The sequence below is a fragment of the Ooceraea biroi genome, chromosome 7, assembly GCF_003672135.1.
Source record: "Ooceraea biroi isolate clonal line C1 chromosome 7, Obir_v5.4, whole genome shotgun sequence".
Lineage (NCBI taxonomy): Eukaryota > Metazoa > Arthropoda > Insecta > Hymenoptera > Formicidae > Ooceraea > Ooceraea biroi.
In genome coordinates, this window is record NC_039512.1 from 3,985,049 (window position 1) to 4,007,642 (window position 22,594).

A 22,594-nucleotide genomic window follows, 5' to 3' on the forward strand; every position below is an offset into this window, starting at 1 on the left:
ACATCCATGAATCCGTAAGTCTCCCGTCACACATCCATGTAATACATACGACACAAAGCGTTTCCCGCAATATCCGAAAATAACATGTGTCGCCGGTTCCAGATAACGTTTGCAATCGCGGCATACTGCCGAAACTTCAATAATACGACGCAGCGCCAAGTATATTCACAATAATAATGCGCCTGCAATTGATACAGAGGTACAATGATTGCCGTGTTCCTACGTCCGTTTGCGGCGGCCTTACTGAAGTCAGCGCGAAGGTAGGGATATTAGAGGTGAAAGGGCACCCACTATGTTATTACGACTCACACCTGTATCCACAGGTAGGCCAGCGCGGAACAATTTTTCTGCTTAAGAGAATCTACTTAATGGCATGACGTTGCCCCCCTCGACAACAATAAGTCGAAGCTGTAAGTAAATTATTATTGCCGCTCTACGAGCGAACGGATGTCGCACAAAATATAATAGACTCGCTTATTCATGGTCTAAAATAATTTTGTACAAGTAAAAAAGCAAGAAAAATTGATCGAATCGAAATGAAATCGTAATGCAACTAAAGCTATATAAGCGAAAGCTATTCTTGGATAACAATGTAATAATTCTTGAAAAAATGATTGCATCGTGTTTGAAATAAATAGAAAAGAAATATTTTGCGCTTTACGAACAATACCCTCGACAATCGATGCGAATATTATTTATATAGTTGGCAGATTTGAATTTCCAGGCTAAAGGGCCATTTCGCGCGCCCTAACTACAAGCGACAAACGAACAGACTGAATTATTTTTTACGGAAAAGAGTCTCGGACGAGCAAATGGGCCGCATCGTACCGTTGCTCTATGACTCCTACGGGGTTTGTCCGTCCCTTCTTACTTTCAGTTGTTTCCTCTCTATCGTCTTGCAACCCCTACTTCAACTCAGCTTACTTAAGCAAGTGAGGTCGTCTCCTCCACCCACTGGTCGGAGTCACCTTGGCTGGCAAGGGTTGAGCGCTGGGCGAGCTGTAAATTACCAAGAGGGCATTTTGATTAAATTTTTTATGGTAGTAGGCCGGTTACAACTCGAGGGGCTGACGTAACCCGGCTGATTTAACGTGTACGTTATGGCGTCACTTTTATTTACCACTCCCGCGGCGAATCTCTGATTAGAAGTAATAATTTCGAGTATATCCGGTTAAATGAGTAATATAATTATCATAAAATTTGCCGATAATGCGTCGAAAGTAGTCGGAAATTAAAGTGAACAGGAAACATATCAAAATTCTTTCTGCTTCGTCAATTAGTCAATTAATAATAAGAAATATGAGTTTCGGGTCAAAAAAGAATTGTCACGCGACATTCGTAATAATTCTATCGAATCAAAATATGCAACGCCTTGTCTTTTTAGTTTAAAAAAATTAAATGTTAGCAGTGAGAAGTGTATTCACAAAATAATCGGTCAACGTACTCGTGCGGATAGATGTGTGCAACAAATAAAGGGTTTCCGCCATTTATGGAACGACCACTGTAGGACGCGTTTAGTCGGCCGCGAGGGCGACGCGAGGGCTCAACAAGTGTTACGCCAAAACGAGCTTGCGTCTACAGTTTCGTCGAACCGCGACGATAGCGACGCTGCGCTTGTCCGTCCCGCGCGTGGTCAACGGGGGCGTTCCTCCTACCCGCGAGGTTGCGTGTGGGAGTATCGTATATTAATTCTCGCGATATTTCCTTCCTCCTTTTTTCATAATTCCCTGGTCCGGGATCAGGAGCGCTCGATTTTTTCATCGAATCCCTTGCTGATTGCTTGAAAGCTACTCGGGTAGTACGATGAATGACACACCTCGTTGATGACATCAATGTTGCGATTAATGACAAGTCATTTATTCATCATTGTTTTAATCTTTTTATTTCTGAATTTATCCGAATCGAAAAATTTAATCAAAATGGACGTATCAAGGCTTGACCCATGATGCTAAAAAATGTCCTCGCTGTCAACAACGGAGCAGGTTGAATAGGCATACGCAGGGAGGGTTGCAAGGGGAGAAACAACTGGGAGAGGTGACGAGAGGATAGTGTACCCGCGTTGGGCGCGCGCGCACGTGGTCGCGAGAGGGTGAAGAAGGCAGCAGTAGGGAGATCGGGAGGAAAGAGGGTCGGAGAGGGAATGGAGGCGGGAGGTATCACGTGGGCGCGAGTAGGCCGAGGCTCCGCCTCCATGAAGTAACTCGGAATACGACCCGTCATTCATGGCCGAGCTAAAGGCTGCGCCACTGTTCGGGTCCGTCCGGCTGCAGCGGCTCGCCAGAGGATACTACGGCGCGGACACCTGTCTCCCCCGCAGCATCCGCATCCGCCGTCGCGTCGTCGCTGCCGTCGCGTTCTCCGCGTTGTCGCCGTTCTCAGAGTTGCCAGCTGCCACGCCGCGACGGTGCACATGCATCCACGGGAGTACCGCGTTCCGCGCGGATGAGGGACTGGTCGATGGTGCGGTGGTCGAGAAGTCTGCGAGTCCACGAGCCCTCCCGTTCGACAGGTTCCCGTCGACGGGGAAAGACCGGCACCCGAGTGCCGGTGTGGGTGCGGGCGCGGGTAAGGGTGCGGGTAAGGGTGCTAGTGACACGCGACACGTACAGTGTATAAGTGTGCCGTTTGAAAAAATAGTATTTCAGTGAATTATCAAAAAGAGAGAGCGAGGGAGAGGAGAGAGAGAGAGAAAGAAAAAGAGTGCGCGCGACCGCGACTCGAGACGACGGAGATACCACCGACATTCGTGGTGGAAGGGTGGCGGATGCACCGCGGAGGCGGAAGTGCCGGAGGCGCAGCCGGGGGTGGTATCGTCGGTGGTGCCGGCGGAAGTCACCGTGCCCTCGAGTTGGAGCATCCATCAGCGATGCCGGGTGCACCTGGGTTCCACTGGGGGGCCATGCTCGCGGGTCACCACGCGGCCGCCGCTGCAGGTATGATGCAACCTCCTATGTCAGCGGGTGGTGAGTACGTGCCTGCCGCGGCGCATCATGGACCTGCTCATCCCGCGATGCCCATGGATCTACACGTCCATCAAGGATTTCCCTATTACAGGTCAGTACCAGTCATGTACCTCTTCATGACCCGGAAAGAGCGATTACCTTCCTCGAGTTTCCTTCACGACATTTCAATGGATTTAGTAAAATACAGATAAGTATGCGATACTTCCCTTACAAAGTTATTTTAAGCATTCTACTAATTTATTTATTTATTTTATGGTATCGAGTTTGTCATCGAACGTATTAATCAGTAACTTGAGTTGATACTTGTACAAAAAAGCGAATTCTTTCAATAAATCCTCTGAAAATGATAAAAGTATTATTACATCATATTTTTTAATGCAATTATAGTTGTCTTCCTACTTGCAAACTAAGAACAACGGCGTAAATTATAATCCTGCAAAGTCTGACGCCGTTGCATCTACCGTCGCCCAGTCTAGATGCATCGGTAAATGGAGAGGTCGCTTGTCTTTGCCTCAGATATTTGCCTAGTAAATATTTCTTCGCTGGGGAAGTACTCCCATATTTGCTCCTTTTAAGCAAATACTTGGAAAAGTACTAGATATTTTTTAATTTGTGTAGTTTTCTGTTAACATATCAATCGATCCATCAATCTACGTTTGTTGATTATAATCTGTAAATTAAATAGCTCAAATTTTCGAACGACAATGATCTTATGAAAAGTTTGAAAGTTGTTTTCTGTATTACATAAATAATATGCGTGATATTGGCCATAAATTCAAATTTCTCGCATCGAGATTAACGATATCAAAACCTTTATCTCGAAACACCGTTCTTTCTTAATATACTACGAACATACAGGCTTTCCATCGCCCACCGTAATTATCAACACTCCATGCCTGTGTGCCGCGATGTATGCTCGCCCCGAGGAAAGCAACGCATAAGAACAGTTCTTGTAATTACACTCTCCGCGCGCTTAATACCCCCGTAAATTGTATTAAGATTTTTTCATTCCGTAACACATGTAACTACTAATCTGTCTGGGCAAATACGAAACTCGCGTAAATATATCCAGCTAAATTTAAATTCCTTCACACGATCGTATGTATTTATAAATTTAACTAAAAATGTTTATGTAAGTAGCAAATGTTTCATTTTAATCGTTTCTGTGCTCGAATATCTTTCTGACAGATGACATGACGTCTACGTTTGACCCTACTAATTTTGCACAATATATTGATCTGCTGCATAGCTCACTTTATTAATTTTGCATAAAGCATATGCATTTACATGTGCGGAAAATGTAACTATGCCTCGATAAATGATTCGTATCTCCCGAGAGAGAAGATACTGGAGAAAATACATGAAACTTTCGCAAATGTGTCAACGCGAATGCCAAACGTGTCGATCAATCGCAATCAACGGCGTCGAAATAAACAAATTACGTCCTAATAAGTGGCGGAAAGAACACTCGTGACACACCGAGCGCGAGGGGAGTGAGAATATGCTAGACACGGGGCACACGCCGGGTAAAAAACTTATTATAATGCCCGCCTCGTACGAGTTATTAGCATTCCGCTATCAATTATCCTGTCGTGCTTTCGATGTTGGAGCAACTAGTAGGAGCGTCTGTCGCTCTGTATTTATAAAACGTATAATCATAGCGGTCACAGCGGTAACGAAGAAAGTCTGTAAAGAGTGACCCGGAATCTGTAGCATAATGAAATCAAACCAAATTAAGCATAATTCCTGTATTAAAGAAACAGAACGCAAGCTTCTTTGTAGTTTTAAAATATTTTTCGTAGACAATTGATATCTATAATGTTTAATCTTGTCCTGTTTACCCAATACGTATAAAATTTTTTTCTAACGTAAATCTGATTGAAATAAAAGCAACAATTGTATCAGTATATTATGTTACACACACGTATAAAACATATAATAGTAAGTAATTAGTAATTAATTAATATGCGTGTGCTTTTCTTGCTTGCTCAATTTTATCTTTTATAAGAGAAATCTCCGTTTTGGATCTTAATTGTCGGATACCTGATATAAAACGCAGTGACAGCGCGAATGACGTATCGTCGTCTCCCATACGTCGCCACTCGAGAAGCCGAGTGTTTCGAGAGATTGATTTGAATTCTACCGTGCTTGATTCTACCGTCGACCAACGAAACCGATAGTTGATCGTTCTAGCGCGATTCATTGACCGATTATGTCATGAGCGATTCACGTTACACCGCGCCAACTGTCGCGTGCTGGTTAGAACGGCGCGTTATCAAATCAATCTCGGCAATCTTGTTTCTTGTACGATTAACAACGAACGACGTGCACCATGCGAAGAATTTGTAGCAAGAATAAAAATGCTTCATTGTTATAATTTGTGTGCAAACGTTCGCTGGCATATGCATTAGTTTATGGAAATGATCTTTTCAGCTTTGCGTCTACTTGCCCCAGGAATGCTGGCAAAGAACGTTTGCAGCACCACAGAGATGATAATGTAGTGAAAACTTTAGTGAAGCATTTGACACCGAGCGGCATCGATATGTCAGAGTAGCATTTGCTTGTCAAGCCGGGCGTTAGTCGGCCGTTCCAAATCGTTTGTCACAAAAGAGGGCAAAGCGTTTCTATTGATTCTTCAAAAGCCGTTCACTTAAAATCTTTTTTCGGCGGAGAACCGGGTGTCCTGTTCAATGCTGCTCATTAATTCGGAATTAAGCAGATACGCGCCAGTTGTTCCGCTTGTTTGTCTCGATGTGCCAAACATATTTGCGTACTGACGTCACTAAAGAGTAATATTAATATTATTTTTAAAATACAATTTATAAAGATTATACAAAATTGACCAAATGTTATAACTTCTAAAAGAACCCGTCATCTGTTTAGTATCACGGCATAATAACGAAGACATTGTCGCGAAACGTTCCAACGTATCCACATGGTATATTTCTTAATGATCATAATATTAATATCACCATCGCCCGGTGCATATAATTCTGACAGCAATTATTCATTCATAATCATAACATCCATATCAAATTGTATCTTTGAGACATGTGCGGTGTCTCACTGACTCGTCTCAAGATTGACAGACTCCCCAGATATACCAACACTTATGTACATATCCCGATGATGACATAAACTTGCACGAAAATTCATACACGTGAACAGAACGGGCGAAAGCTTCCATTAAGCTGTAATCAAATTTCGATATCCGTATTGCTTTAACTCGATACAATTTTGAACATAAGTAAGCAGAAGCAAGAGTAAACCTGCAATATGGGATATGGGGGATATCAACTTGAAAAGCCGTGTGGCTTAAGAATTTCTGTTTTCTGCGTCTGCCTTGACGCGGAAATTTGATCTAATTATCGCCGCGTCGCGTATACGTGTGTGCCCGAAGAGCACGGAGACACGGTCGCACAGACATTGGGAGCGTTATTGAATGATGGGTCAGCCAACTACTAATGGGGCCGGACGCGCGCGAACACAAGGGATTATAAGAAGCGCGCGAGTATGGCTCGCGGCGAGTCAAGGTTGTTGCTGGAGTTACTCGCACATTACATATCCGCCACCGATGGGCCTCCGCCTCTTTTTTACACCGGCAAAAACCTTATCGCGCGCATCTTTTCAGATTTACGTTCACGATAGCGGCGCGACGTCATCTCCTCTCGTGCTTGCTCACTCTGAACAAAGTTGGAGATAGCTACCTGACAAGTGCAACGCTCAATGCTGAATCTTGACGATTCCTCGCCATTCCGTCTTTTATCTTAAGAGCTTCCGCTGCGGAAGTTTAAACAACTCGCAGCCCAGCTCGGCCCTAACCCTGATTCGATCCGAGGCCAGAGGCATGCATAGTTTAGCGCGAGGTCTTTGCCCTTTATGCATGCGAGGCTCTAGAGCACTTAATTCGAACACGATATCGCTGCTCTCGCGAGTTCTTCGTGCACGAGATAATTCGCCGTCCCGTGTTGCGCACATGAGAGCCTCTGCTGGGAGTCTAAACGCATCTTGAATAATTACTGTATAAGAAACCCATCGCAGGGGGACGACCCTCACAATCAGTGCGACATTGTGCGTCGCTGCGGCTCTATCGAGACGCTAGTGTTTACTTCGGAACCAGGCCAGCCGCCATGGATCCACACCATGGATCCACACCATGGACAGTGTGCCGTAAACCTAAATAATTCAACCGCGTTTTTATCGGCTCGATTTCATTTCGCTTCCAACACAAGTCGATTGCTCGTAGATGAAGTCGCACCCCTGAATTTGCCTCGAAACTCACCTCTCCCACATTTCCCTCCCCAAGCACGCCATGCTCCTCGCGTTCTCTTTCTTTCTCTCTATCTCTCTGTTCCTCTCAGCCTTACCGTCCTATTTGTCTTCCCTTTTACTCTTCACGTGCCGCCCCGTGTCCCTTTCGCGCATCCTTACTCTCTTCTCCTCGTTCTTACTTTATCTCTGTCCCTTCGTCCTCCCTTGCTTCTTCGGCGATACCACCGTGCAGCCCGGTAGTTGGAAGCGCTGACTTTTTTCTCGGCTATCGGCCAGTGGATCGCGCTGCGATCCGCTGGACTGCAATCAGAATTGATTATAGCCTGCCGAAACTCCGGCGCGGCGCGTTCATATTATACAACTCGCCTGCGGCTCTCGTTCCTCCTTCCTCTTGCTCTTTCCTCTGCTTCTTTGTTGCACGTTATAACCGCGCGTCGTCTCGTGCGCGACGTCACCCATAGGCTCACTCGTGCGAGCGTAAAACGACGCGAACGCACGCGTTCCACGTCGCGGAGACGCGCGATTCGAGTATTAATATTTTTCAAATGTGCGACTGCTCACGACCAACACTTTCGGAGACGACACGTTAACGTTATGCGCGTGCAGTTGAAGCGTATTTCGAGATCGAGGAGTACGCGACGAATGGACGAGAGAATGGTCGACGAAAAGGATTTTATAATACGCTCGCGATAATGATTGGGCCGCGCATCCATCGTACGCAGCCCGTTTGTGCAATGTAAAAAGCACACGAGGACAACAGCCTTCGGTCCTTTAAGCCTTTTTAGCTAGCGAATTCCCCCGATGCTGGGCCTTTTTCGCCCATCAATTTATATTATCTCGCCAATCCCGGAACGATTATTAGTCGTAAGAACGTTTACGGGCGTTTAACATGTATATACTCTTTGATAATAATAATAGTAAAATGATCAAATATTTTCGGCTGGGACGAGTGGGAGGCGCGCGAGAAGCTATAATATTATTCAGGCGCAACTTTGGACTTTCTTACAAATTCATGCAACGATCGGCAATCAGAAAGGTATCTTGGAAATCTTTTTCGGAGGTACGGAGTCAAGCGATATTCTATAGCATCGGAAACGTTAATTAATGGGTCGTACATCAGTGAAACCTCCGGGGTGTGTGTGTGTGTGTGTGCGTGTGGCGCAGAAGTGATTTAATATCCACTTTAATTAGTTTGAAAAACGCCCATTGAGAAAAGAGGGGCTCCGACATCTTGCACGCTACTTTGATACGTTTTATTTCAATATACTTGGTATATCAAGGCCGCTCGCGCGCTCGCAGCGTGAAATTTAGTACGGCGATATACGCACGCGCGAGTTCTTTATGAGAACTTCATTTAATGCTGTACAGGTGGACGCGTTCGGCTCGAAAGCAATTATAGCTTATTCGAGAAATCATTCCTATTCTTCCCATTGATCCTTTTCGCAGACGCGTCGCGTCTTCGCACGGCACGACGCGCCGAACCTTTTCCCACTCGTCGATTTATTATGTATCGTTCCCCGATTTGCCATCGACGAGAGAGACGACGGATCGCGATTTGTTCCGACTTTTTCCTGCGCTGAAACAATGTGTCGGAGCGATCGGACTGCTCGATTTTCTTGCGTAACGATCGAGATTTTATCCAACCCGCAAACTGACCGTGCGGCCGTCGATCGGCGCGCATTCCATTATATTCGATGATATTACCTGAAGCGTAAAGCGACGCTTTTTCAGCTTCTCGCGTATTGTGTTTCCCAGGCGTCGACTCGATATCGTTTTTGCACCTGCATTACGTGAAACTTATAACACCTTATGCAACTAACTGCTGAGATCTCTAACGCAACTGTCGCGCGTTGTCAGAAACTGACAACGATTTGATTTATTGTTGTCATTTCTCCCTTCCATTACTACAATAAAAAATAGCCGTGAATCGTTTGGCGTCGATAATAGATGCCGTTTACGACAATGTAGTAATCATAAAAAAATCATCGCGTCGGTGCTTCGAAACTGCGACGTCCGCGATTATCGAGCTTTACGTTAAACTTTTTCGAATCGTTAAACAGCACTTTCCTATAATAGTTTAACGTCGGGGCACACTACGCCACGCTGCAATAAGTCGTTTTCGCGCGGGAATTGGCCTGGCCTCCAATCAAGTTTAATAATGTAGATGCGGATCAGCGGATAAGAACAGGCTACTGATACCGCCGCCGCCGCCGCACCGCGTCGGTTCTGCTGGTCGGACGAGCCCCACAAACGGTATACGTTCAGCTTACACTCGATCTTATGCAATTTGCAACATCACGAACCTCGAGGCTTTAATGCGGCTGTATGGTACACAGGATCGTTAAACCGCGGAGAGAAATTAATGTGGAATATGATTTTCCGTTCCGACTTCCGGAATACCGTTCATCAAGAATACGCGAGATTTTTTAAGAACGAGAATCATCTCTTTCCGCGAGTAGACAGAGTAAATCTCTCCCGTATCACGCGGGGGACACGAATCCGCGTTATATGAGCGACATAAATTATACCTGTATTCTGTGTATATATATTGAAATATTGATAAATTTCAGCTTTCATTTTGTAAACCTGCAAATATTTTGCATTAAAGTTGCATGTCATAAGAATCAGTTGCGATTCGTTACAAGCATCTAACGCGTTAACGAGCACCGTCGCAATTTTTTAGTCGCGTTATACAAATTCATGTTACATGAAATCACGTTGTACGAAGGCCTACTATATAAAGGAACGTCTTGGATTACAAACAGTCGATTTGTCGAAGTATACGGCAATCGAAGGCATGTCGGGCAGCTGAATTTCCCTCCGTGAGCGTCGGCACACGTAACTATAAATCGCGAGAGAAGTTTTAGCGGCGTCTCATTGTTACAGCCTGTTGGAAGTTAATAGGCGACGAAGAAACGGCGCGAGTAGTCGACGCGGGTGTTGACGCTACGTGGGGGAACGGAGTAAAAAAAATGTTTCTACGACCCCTCGGTAGTTCCGAGCTCCCCAAAGTCTTCGAAGCGTAACTTAGCATACTTTATTTGATTTTTTGTATTGGATAATAGTCTCAGGTAATAGGGTGCGGCGCGGCGGAGTTCGCGGGGAGGACGAACAAATTTTCACGCCCCCATTACTTGCATTAACGAATTTACATTTTTTAAATGGAAGGGTCGAGCTCTCTCTTCGGGTGATAACTTGCGGGTCATTTGTTCCGCGAAGGAATGAAACTGCCGCTGATATTGCGTCTTAATAAAGAATCGCCAGCTCGGGGAAACCTATGATTACAACTCCACGCGCGTCCATCTATCCATAACAAATAACTTTCAGCAAAATATCGATATTCCGTTGAATCGTCGTAATCGTGATTACACGGTAGCGCGATATCTTTGTTTATCGCGCGCGGTAGAGCAGGTTAATTTATCAGTTACCTAATAGTATCTTTACCCTGAGCGAGCAAGCGAAATTGCAGCTCCGATACGAACCACTACCTGGGTAATGCGTTAAAATCGACTGTGCGACTAATGTTGGGTTTACGGCTGGCCGCGGGCAGTATGGAAATATCAATGGTTACGCTAGACCACTTCCCGCGATTAACTGGTATTCCAACACCGGTAGCTCCTTGAGAAACCGATGTCGATACGAGCCTGTAGTTTAATCCGGGTCACGCAGGCCCGAGGGGATGGACTAGGATTAGAGTACATAGATCAGGAGTTGTTATCCCGGACGCGCTGTTTGCACTCGACGCGGTTGGTAAAATGTTTCCGTCGTTGATTCGAGAGCGCAATTCGCGTACTGACAATGAGACGATTTCTATAAAACATTTTCATGATCTTGTAACAGTTTGGCCTGATGTACAGCTGATCGACGCGATAACTAATTACGCATTAGCGTAATCTTAATTAATCTAACGCGCAATCTAACTCGAGAGCACCCATTAAAATCGGTAGACTGAGCAAAATAATGATGTTAGCAGCGTGATGTAGTCGGTCGCTGGTAATCTTGGAAACATATGCTTTTGATAATCGCTGATGCGGTTATATCATCGGAAGGTGGGGCAGGCGGGGAGACGGAGAATTGGGGAGCGTGCGCGCGGGGCGCGAATCTATACATATTTAATGAGACCGCGCAGTTGTAAAAAGTAGCTAGCGAATCAAGCCCCAACGGAGCGACTCGCGGCATGACGGGGCCACGCCGTGCCGGATACTTTTATTCAAATCTCATCCGTCGCTGAGAAGATGCTCCGGGTGCGAAGGGTATATCAAAAGAAAAATACTCTCAGCGCCTTTCCCGCATGCATAACCATAATCCCCGCATAATGTATATTTCAAAATCTTCCGACCGGCATCGGGCTCATTACTATTAGATCGATATACACCCTCCGATTTCTCTGCGCTCGCATCTTTACTCTGCCAAGGATACACGCGAGTGATTCTCGCGCGTTTGCATATCCTATGATATCCAAACCACGTGATTATTGAACGAGTTCTTTCACAAACGGGATTCTTCCGATGCTGCGACAAAACTTTAAAAGCGAATGTAAAAAATAATTTTTGCAAAATAAGTTTTAATATAATAGTAATAATAATAACTTTATATTATCATGTAATAACTTTATTATATCTTTATTATGTAATACATATTTACAAAACTCCAGGAGAGAGATAGTTCATATTAAACATATACAGGTTAAATAAGACTGATCGATGATAACACGCGATTGCTCTGAGAAATCTTCAAATGTCAAAAATAATGATTACTCGTGACATATTCAAAACTAACGGTATTACGGGAGAATAAGAAAGAAACAGCTGTAGGCTCGTATGTGCTAGTTACGCGCTAGTAAAACTCTGAGTCGGCACCGGTTAGGTCGAGTTGAATCGAGTTGATAAGGTTAACTAAGAGATACGGAGGCGTAGGGAGGTCAAGTGACCACGTGGGCGGCACTACACGTCGCCGGGACATACCATCTATTACCATCGCTACGTACGTGTACATGTGTGATTGTACGGGTGCCGATGTGAAACCGATTTAATTGTGTTACGAGAACACCTTTAACATATTGTAACAAGAGGCATTATAAACTGATGACTCAAAGATATGCAAACATACATTACACATACCTGATCACCCGAGTCGAAATTTTAGTTCTGCATTGAACCTCGAATTCTTCATTTGAGGCGTTATTCAGCAGCGTCTATTTAGCTACTGCTTTAACACTAAAATATGTCCGAAATTTCCTTTTTTGCCGCTAGAGCGTCAAAGCAGGTTACGAACAAGATTATAGCCGAATAGCATCTTAAGGGGGGAGCCTGCTTTAGAACGTTGAAAATAAGGTATAATTTTACGAATTTTTTTGGAGAAACTATACAGCGGATCATTATAAAACTTTGATGCATTTATTAGTACATGTTTAAAGATAAAAAAAATTATTTTTTGATTTGAATATAACGCCTGTAGAGGTCGTCCTGGAGGCATCTTATTGTAAATTGGTGAGCATTCTCCTGCCTCCAAATTTTATCCAAACTGAAAAATTGAAATATTTTCTTGTTATTTATGAATTCCCATCGTCGATGAACCTTTAATATTCATAAAAACATTAAGTTAAACAATTATTTTTGCATGAAAAAGTTCAAAAACTTTGTCTAAAAATCGTACTTTTGTGTTCTAAGCTCCACCATTTTGACACTTTTCAACTTTTTTCTTCTCTCTTTGGTTCATCGACGATGGGAATTCATAAATAACGAGAAGATATTTCAATTTTTCAGTTTAGACGAAATTTGGAGGCAGGAGAATGCTCAGCAATTTGCAATGCCGGCGACGCGGCTGCACTAAGATTTCTCCAGGACGACCTCTACAAGCGATATATTCAAATCAAAAAATAATTTTTTTTATCTTTAAACATGTACTAATAAATGCATCAAAGTTTTATAATGATCCGCTGTATAGTTTCTCCAAAAACAATTCGTAAAATATACCTTATTTTCAGCGTTCTAAAGCAGGCTCCCCCCTTAACATCTGTTTGTAAGAGTTTGAGTTTCAGTGTAAGAGTTCTAGGTTCTATTTTCCTAAAAGTAGGTTCGTACGACTGCTAAAAGCATTAAAGTAGGCGCAAAATTTCGACTCGGGCATTCAGACAGTTTTATGAAGTTTCCGCATCGAGTTCACGCGGGATCCTCCTATTCTCACTTTCCTCCGCGAATATAAAACTCGAGTACGAAATTCCGAAGCGGACCAATGGCGGACTCAATGAATAATACAGCTGTAGCGCAATTAGCCTCGCCGTTTTCAATTTAATCGGCGAATTACCAACCCTTCAGGGAACGAGGACTCGTTCTTGCAAGAAAGGCTCCCAATGATGTACCACTGCGTAACGGGACGGGTGGCACGACGCAGCGGGTAGTCGCTGCTGCGCTTTGGAGCCGATGCCGACATCCAGCAATTCGGCAAAGCGCATGTCGCATGATGTTTCGCGACAACAACGGAAAGGACAAATTTCGGGAGAAACAAACTGCACGATCCGGCGTTTAGTCACTGTCGAACCGCCCTAAATTAAAAGTGAACGCATGCGCGTAATAGGTGTAACGACCACGTGAAAAACTCGGGAGTTCGACGAGATCGTGTTTCAATTTACTCGTACTGTATGCCCGTGCACGGCGTAGGAAACTGTAGGAAGCCGGTGATTTTCGCGAAATGGTCATCGTTGCGCACGGCAATCGATAAGCACTCAGGATAAATGATGATAAGTTTTATGCATAATTTCCACGATATAGGTACTGAGATCATATTTGAGATTCGATAAAAATTACATGATATAATGTGGGACGAGAGATTCGTAGCCCGAAGCTAATCGTCGGTGAACCGCCGCGCCGATTCGTATCGTGGCGTTTTTATCGGGCCCGGGCTCGAAAGACGATTACTCCCTGGATCGTGTCTTTAAGACGCGTTCGCCGACGATGCACCCCTTCTTCCGTCCCCCTCCGTCTTCTTCCACTGACAGCGATACTCGAGCCATAACTTTTGCCATAAAAATCCTTAAACCAGATAAGAAGCTTGTTAATCGATGCACCGTGAAGGAATAAGTGAGGCCCCAGTTGAAAACGCCACGTGAATATAAGACGACGACAACAAAGATGACCGTGACGACGACGACGATGTATAATTTCCTCGATTACGATACGATTACGAATCGCTTTAAGGGGGGAGCCTGCTTTAGAACGCTGAAAATAAGGTATATTTTACGAATTGTTTTTGGAGAAACTATACAGCGGATCATTATAAAACTTTGATGCATTTATTAGTACATGTTTAAAGATAAAAAATTATTTTTTGATTTGAATATATCGCTTGTAGAGGTCGTCCTGGAGAAATCTTAGTGCAGCCGCGTCGCCGGCATTGCAAATTGCTGAGCATTCTCCTGCCTCCAAATTTCGTCTAAACTGAAAAATTGAAATATCTTCTCGTTATTTATGAATTCCCATCGTCGATGAACCAAAGAGAGAAGAAACAAGTTGAAAAGTGCCAAAATGGTGGAGCTTAGAACACAAAAGTACGATTTTTAGGCAAAGTTTTTGAACTTTTTCATGCAAAAATAATTGTTTAACTTAATGTTTTTATGAATATTAAAGGTTCATCGACGATGGGAATTCGTAAATAACAAGAAAATATTTCAATTTTTCAGTTTGGATGAAATTTGGAGGCAGGAGAATGCTCACTAATTTACAATAAGATGCCTCCAGGACGACCTCTACAGGCGATATATTCAAATAAAAAAATAATTTTTTTTATCTTTAAACATGTACTAATAAATGCATCAAAGTTTTATAATGATCCGCTGTATAGTTTCTCCAAAAAAATTCGTAAAATTATACCTTATTTTCAACGTTCTAAAGCAGGCTCCCCCCTTAAGTACGATGAAGAGAGCTACAGCGAATTATATTCACGTATAAAGCACATCATGAATGTCTAATTGCCGAGATAGGAGGCTCCCTTGCGCAGCCACTTGCTCGCTTTTCTATAATATCATCGATATTTGGTGAAGTTAGCTGCGCTAGTTCTTCACTCTGACTTTATCATCTCGATTCAAAAAAATTTCCTTAGTCGAACAAACATTACATATGAGCCGACACATCATCTTTCAGAATCGAGCCAATTCGTATAATATTCCGATTCGTATGAATTTAAGTACGATGGAAAGAGCGATGGAAATGTCGAGATGCGATCAGCACCGTATCGGAAGAGACAGATCCACAAACGAGAGCGTGCGATTATCTCGCGAAAAAGTAACGAATTTCGTTCCGATGCAAATGAGCCGGTTCTGCGTGTCGTAGGTCTGATAGGGACCCTAAGCCTCGGCCATGCGCACGTGCACGCACGCACGCACGCATACGCTTAGTACGCGCGTGCTCTCGGTTAGTCGAGTGAGCGAACACACAGACATTTGGGCGCCACGGTTTTCGAGCCAATAAATCCAGAGTGCCTCATTACTAAGCTTGTCTCTTTAATTGAAATCTCGTGTTTTTCCAAACATCTTTTTGCCAGTCTCGCGCGACCCAGAGCTTTTATTTAAACCCGGCGACACCTCTCGCCGATATCTTGGCGTTACGGATGAAATACCTCGGTATCCTGCTTCTTTCTTCTCCTTCTTCCTGGCCGATTTGCAATTTATGCGTCTCTTCCACACGACAGACACCCCGGTGCTCTGAATAGCGAGCTTCGCGTCGCGAAAATTGGCCAGCGGACGGATATGCGGTCTTTTTGACAGCTGTGATGCTCACATTGAGATTGCTGCGATTCAACGTTGTTCTAAATATCATTTTTATCGCAATTATCTTTTGCGATATTCTTTTGCGGTAATCCGTATTTGCGATTTCTATAAATTAAATACTAAACTAAATGACTAAAATCGGGGTAGTGATTGTATCTAGGGAATTTCTTGCTTCAATTGAGGCTGACGCGCGGCGATCATGAACTTACCAAATTCGAGAAAGAAAATAAAATACGGCAGCGCAGTCAGGGAGGATAAGTGGAAACTATTGTACCTGACGTTCGGAATTTAATATTAAAGCTTGTAATATATAGCCATGACCGAGAATCGATCAGAAGTTAACAGGTTGAACTTTACGACCCAACGCGACAACATAACGCTGTGTATTATGGCACTACTACAGATAACTTACCTTCCTATACAGCACAGAAGCTTGCACCAACATTGCAGCAACGTTGCAACGTTGCAAATTGCAATACAACAGTACAAAGACATTGCAGAGATATATATCCGCAAAATACCAGCACACTTGTAGCAACATGACATTAATATTTCGGAAACATTGCACAATCAAAATTTGTAATTAATTAATATTAATAATTCATTTTATTAAAACATTGGAGTCTTCCTATCCTAACGAGATTCGTCCAAATCTATTCGATCAATGATGTGTGATGACCAGAATCTGAGCTCGGTAATATATATGTGCATGCGGTGTTTGTCTCTTTCGACTATCTAAAGAACATGGTGGTTGTACGACGCGAGCATCATTCTAAAAGAAAGTAGTTACGTAAAAGAAAAAGGTAAGTACTTTTTTATAATATTATGTCTAATTATAGCACTTGTGTGCTGTTAATCTTGTATCTATTAATTAATTATAATAGAGAATCACTCTATTTGCCTATCTCACGGTTTATATCACTATAACCTCAAAATTATGGAAATTCATTAGAAAACTGCATATTAATAGTTGTAATATTTTTAATAACTTTTTCTGTTATAGAAGCTGTTCGTGAAATACACAATCATGCCACTGATGCAGAAATTGCTGAATGCATTTCCAAGTGGCTTGCTCAAGCTCCGGTTAGGATTGAGAGATTTATATATTTATGTCATTTTACATATAATTCTATACATACTTGCAGTATGTATATTTTTATGTAATTTTATGCTAATATATGAATTTTAATTCCTATTTTATTTTTACAGGCAACATACAAACAAAAACGAAGAAGATTCAATTATTTAATTAAAGGAAAAATATTTTAACATAATTAAAGGAAAAATAATATCTCAAGAAGAGGATTTTTAAGTTTTTTTTTATAAAGAACAGTTACTTTTTTATAACAAAAATAGAGAAAATGTTTATTTCATTTTTTATTACTATTGTTATATTACATATAATTGTCTATTTATGTTAATAAATAAAAATATTTAAAGTATATAATAATGAATAATTATAATTATTGCAAATTCATTACATTGCAATATTATTATGACGTTTCGTTGCAATGTTCCGAAAAGCGGACATTTTCACATTCCTGCAATCCCATAGCAATGCTGCAGAAACATTTCGCAGTGAATTTGCAATGTTGCTACGTTGCGGTGGAAGATTCCTGCAATATATATGCAATCTTTTCGTGCTGTATGGGTTACGTTACATTGCCGAAATGATCCGCGCGAGAAGTAGCATGAGCACGAGGTATAGTATGCAACACGCTCGTGCGTAAATATATTCCCTCACACCTTCTTTATTACTTGATTCTTTTTTACATATTGTTTCCGTGTAGCCTTTGAAGTAACGCTACCTTTAACCTTCGTGATTCTTTTAGCTCGCCTGAACGGCTGAACGCCCTTTTGCATCCGACAATAAACGCGCGAGCCGTTAACAAGATATAAATCTTGCCGCGTAATGTATCTTACACGATGTAAAGTCGGTCATTTTTATCACGCGACGCACGCTGAGAGCAGCACGCACACGAATATTATTATTATTACATGGTAAAATGCTGCTTGATATGTTATTTATCTCTACGCAACGCACTCGAGATCGATCGGCTTTAAAGCTGACGATTTAGCGATAATGAACGCACAAGCTGCCTGCAACGTGGAAAATATGACGAAAAATTCAATGTACACGCGAAATCGTGTTTCGATCGATCGACGTATCGTCATAATTATCACGAAACGAAAAAGTCGCGGGTACGCCATATTAGGCGTTACACGTGACGTAACGTAACGTAACGCACGCTTACGCGCGCGCGCACTCTACGCGACCGGCGTGCGCGAGGAGTGCGGCGCGCGTGCGTTTTTTGCCGGCTGCGACCGCGTACGCTATTGCGCCGCGTTAATTGTAAGTTCGGAACATATCTCGGCCGCTAAGAAACGCATTCCGGTTTTCGTCGAAGTCGAAAGAGATCGGTGGAACTCCCCGCGATGGTACTGCCAGGACTTTTTCTCTCTCGTTCGCTCTCGTCCTCCTCCCGTCCGCGGACGCAGATGCGCGAGAGTGCAGGGTGTGGTGGGCACGGGACAGGCTCTGCCGCGGCTGCTACTGGTTCTCTCGCTCCTCTCTCTATATATCCCAAGGCAAGAATGTTCCCGTGTTGGTTCGATTAATCAGTCGTTTTTCGTGTCCCCGCTCTGGGCCAATAGAGGGAGAAAAACTTAACGTATGTGATAATGCGCCAGCTATGCTCCCGCTCTCTGCTGTTCCGCTGGAACGTAGGTCGTGCCTGCATATAGGTATACCGAAACGAGTCGAGACGACGGTGCACTGACCGGCACTCCGCGCCTCGCCACTCCGCACCGCGCCGCACCGGGGTGCTGTCCCGCGAGGACTCAAACTTTTTTCCCGGCAACGGCTCCGGGAGGATACGTAACCACCGTTCGGATCGGTCGATTTGCTCATCGGCGAAATGTGTCTTCTGCGAGCGAAACGTTCATCCCTGAATTGACGTCGCGTCAAGACGCAAACGCGCGACTAAATTAACTCAATAATAATTTGAAAGACCGGAAGTGAGGAATCTCGATCGCTATGAAAATTATGTGAATTGCGTATAAAAATGCGCCATTGCTCGATCGTAAGTTAAAATGGTACTCGGCACCGCGCTTAGCACCAGTTCACGCGATATTTCATGACTTTCACGCGAGATGCGGGAGCTTTTCGTCCGTGATCTGAATTAAAGTTCCATCGGGTATGACTTATGACGTCTGTAAAACGATATTGCCGTAGCCTGCGAAAAAGTTTCCGCTATATTTGAATTCTGTCGCTTTTCTACGCGCGCTAATGCGAAAATGGCACTTGTTATAGCGTCCTGTCGCTCACTGCCGATGTCGCGCTCACCTCCTCACCTTATTCACTTGATTCCCTGCAAACAGTGTTTCTCAAACTTAACGAAGCGACAGTTTATCATTTATCTGACAGAACGTAAAGTAACAATTGCAACTATTAATTAGTCGATGTAATACACATACACGCACAATGAATATATATTATCCTATTAACAAAATATATCAAATATTAATAAAAAACATTAAATAATTATATGAGATTTAATCATTTGTTGTATTGCATCACGTGACATCGTTTCGAGGAATCGAAAAAAAACTACGCTTTATTGGTCGTTGTTGAAAACTAGCTTTCTTCCGAGCGCGCGCGCACGATCAGAAAGCAGCCCATCGCCGGGACAGACATTTCGCGCAGCCGGTGTATCCAAAGTTTAACTTTACACCGGAGGGGGAGGGAGGGAGCCGTTCACGGAGCGTTCGACGTGATCGCACCATGTGTGAGAGTCTGCCCCCGGTCCACGTATTATGACTACTTGTAGAGCACGTTTGCGGTCCCTCGTTGCGAGCTGGAACGCGCTCGGAAGCTTCCCCGCTCGCTTCCTTGGCGACCTTAGCGACACATGGCGCGAGAGGAGGATGAACACCATCGCTCTCCTGGAATCTTTCAAACTCGTTCCGCGTCCCGCGTCCTATTTCGCGAAATGTGGGAAACAGCCGCGAAATTTCTTATTGTAACGTTACTGAGGGAAGGGATTTGTATGGTACACAAAGTGAAAAATCTCCCCCGGGGCTTTCTCGTCCCCGTTCGACGTTGATATCACTTTGTGTTTCCGTAAAACCGTTGAAATTCGAAGCGTAATGCCATCGCGTGATGTTACAATTGGCGCAATTTGCATTCCGTGCACGTCGTTTAAGCTAATAAAATCTCCACACCTGGGAAGGTTTCATTGGCCATGTTACACGCAAATCTCGAGACGCACCCTTTAATCTTCTGCACGCGATGACGAGGATAAACGGGATTGACTATAATGACCGTTAACTTACTGTTAAGGTGGCTATAAGTATACACGAGTGTCACAGTACACGTACTTAAGTGACGATCAATTATCATTCTCGAGAGGGTAATTCCCAACGTAGGGTTTTGACCTATTTTTACGATATTACGCAAATTAAGAACTAATGTGTAATTAAAAAATTAGGATGGTTTAGGAATATATTAGGAGTGTGATTTAGTTTTGAGGGTTTTGCAACAGATGGCTGTAGTGTCAGTTTGTTCCAATAGCTGTTTCCGATAACTGTTGTTTCTTACAGTCTTGACATTATCCATGACATTTAGTAGCATTATAGCAATAGATGCAATAACAGTCGCGTTTATATCATCGTAAAAATGCAACTTCCGAAAGCTCTTTAGCATTTTCGACATGCGTTGCTTTTGTTTTTTAATCAAAAGAAAACTGCGGCTGACGGTTATAGAATTCTTGTGGAAACTTATGGTGATTCTGCCCCATCAATTAAGACGTGTGAATACTGGTTTAGACGCTTTAAAAGTGGTCATACTGATGTGAAGGACAAAGAACGCTCGGGACAACCAAGAAAGCTTGAAAATGCAGATTTCCAAGCATTATTGCACGAAAATGCAACACAATCCACTTCAGAACTTGCCAGAGCATTAAATGTTGATCGTACAACAGTTACCAAACATTTACATGAAATGGGAAAAATTCAGAAAGAAGGGAAATGGGTTCGACATGAATTATCGGAAAGTGCCATTGCGAACCGGTTGAACATTTGCATTTCGTTGATCGCCAGGCAAAAAAAGAAGAGTCTTTTGTCTCGGATTGTTACTGGGGCTGAAAAGTGGATCTATTTTGATAATCCCAAATGCAGAAAATCATGGGTGGATCCAGGCGAACCATCAACATCCACTCCGAGACGCAATATTCACGGTTCAAAGGTAATGCTCTGTATTTGGTGGGATAGTGTACTATGAGCTGTTAAATCCGCATGAGACTGTCACGGCTGATCGTTATCGACACCAATTGTACAAGTTGAAGGAAGCATTGGACCAAAAACGACCACCAATTGCGAGTAAACGACGGAAAGTGATTCTTCTTCGTGACAACGCTCGACCTGACGTTGCGTTATCAGTGAAAGAAACACTATTAGAGCTCGAATGGGAAGTCTTACCGCACCCCGCGTATTCTCCGGACATTGCTCCATGCGATTATTATTTGTTCCGGTGGATGCAACACGCTTTAGAGGATACACACTTTCATAATTTGGAAGAAGTGCGAAAATTCGTCGACGAATGGATGAACTGAAAAGAAGAGTGATTTTATCGTGGTGGAATCGATCTCTTGCCAGAAAGATGGGAAAAAGTTATAGAAAACGAAGGAAAATATTTTGATTAAGGTATTCATTCATTATCATATTTAAATACATGCGTTTTTGAGCAAAAAAACCCTCAAAACTAAATCACACCCCTAATATAACGAGATATCTGAATCGTTCCATTCATCCACGCCCACATGTGCACCGCAAAAAAAATTAGTGACTATGGAGAATATTTATTATGCTTCTCATTAGTACGGTTCATCTCTGATTCACAGTACGTCGATTCCATTGATAAACCGCGATCAAATTTGAATCGTAATAAAATTATCGCGTTCCGGTGAAGGCGCTCTCGCCCCTCCGGTATTCGCCTCCGCGTACGTCCACGTGCCACGGTGATAGCGTGGAAGAGCAGACGCAGAGAGTGAAAGAGCGATTTGGTGACATCAAAGTTTAATAAGCGCCATAAGCCGATCCAACCTGTGGTAGCGCGGCTAAAACTCGTCGAGCAATAAAAGCAGTAATAAAGCGTTCGCCTTTCTCACGTCCCGCGGGTAGAAGAAGGAGCGAGGGTGGCGCGGACGGAGACAGAGCTAGCACGCTCGCTCGCTCGCACGGTGGTTAGCCAAAAGGTTAGAAGGGCGGGAACGCATTAGCGGTGGAAGGTGGCGCGCTCATAGAGACGTCCGGCTGCCCAATTACTCCCGCATTAAATCAATGTTCCTCCACCCCGCCGACCATTCCGCCATCCCGGTAATAAACCGTGGCCAACATATCTGCACGACTTACGGCTCATCCCTCGTGTCGTTCACCCTCGTCTTGCTTAGACCGGGGACGTCGCAGGAATGTGCGTTCAGTCGTAATATTTGGCTTTAAATCATGTCGCGTTGACAGGGCGACTCCCTATTTTCTCGCGTCTTCTGATTCATCCGTGGTACCGCAGCCTCGGTATCGCGAATTTGGTCCCTCGTCC

General features: G+C 43.6%; 1 protein-coding gene across 4 annotated transcripts in view; it reads left to right on the forward strand.

Moving 5' to 3' along the window:
- The first annotated feature begins 2,285 nt into the window (after positions 1-2,285).
- LOC105277583 (protein trachealess) overlaps positions 2,286-22,594 on the forward strand; it is a 78,128-nt gene continuing 57,819 nt past the window's right edge. For 3 of the 4 annotated variants that reach the window (XM_011336023.3, XM_011336024.3, XM_011336025.3), the window contains exon 1: positions 2,286-3,054. In XM_011336023.3, coding sequence (XP_011334325.1) covers positions 2,765-3,054 — 290 coding nt within the window. In that variant the 5' untranslated portion in view covers positions 2,286-2,764. The remainder of the gene's footprint in view (positions 3,055-22,594) is intronic. The other variant, XM_026971378.1, reaches the window with a different exon arrangement.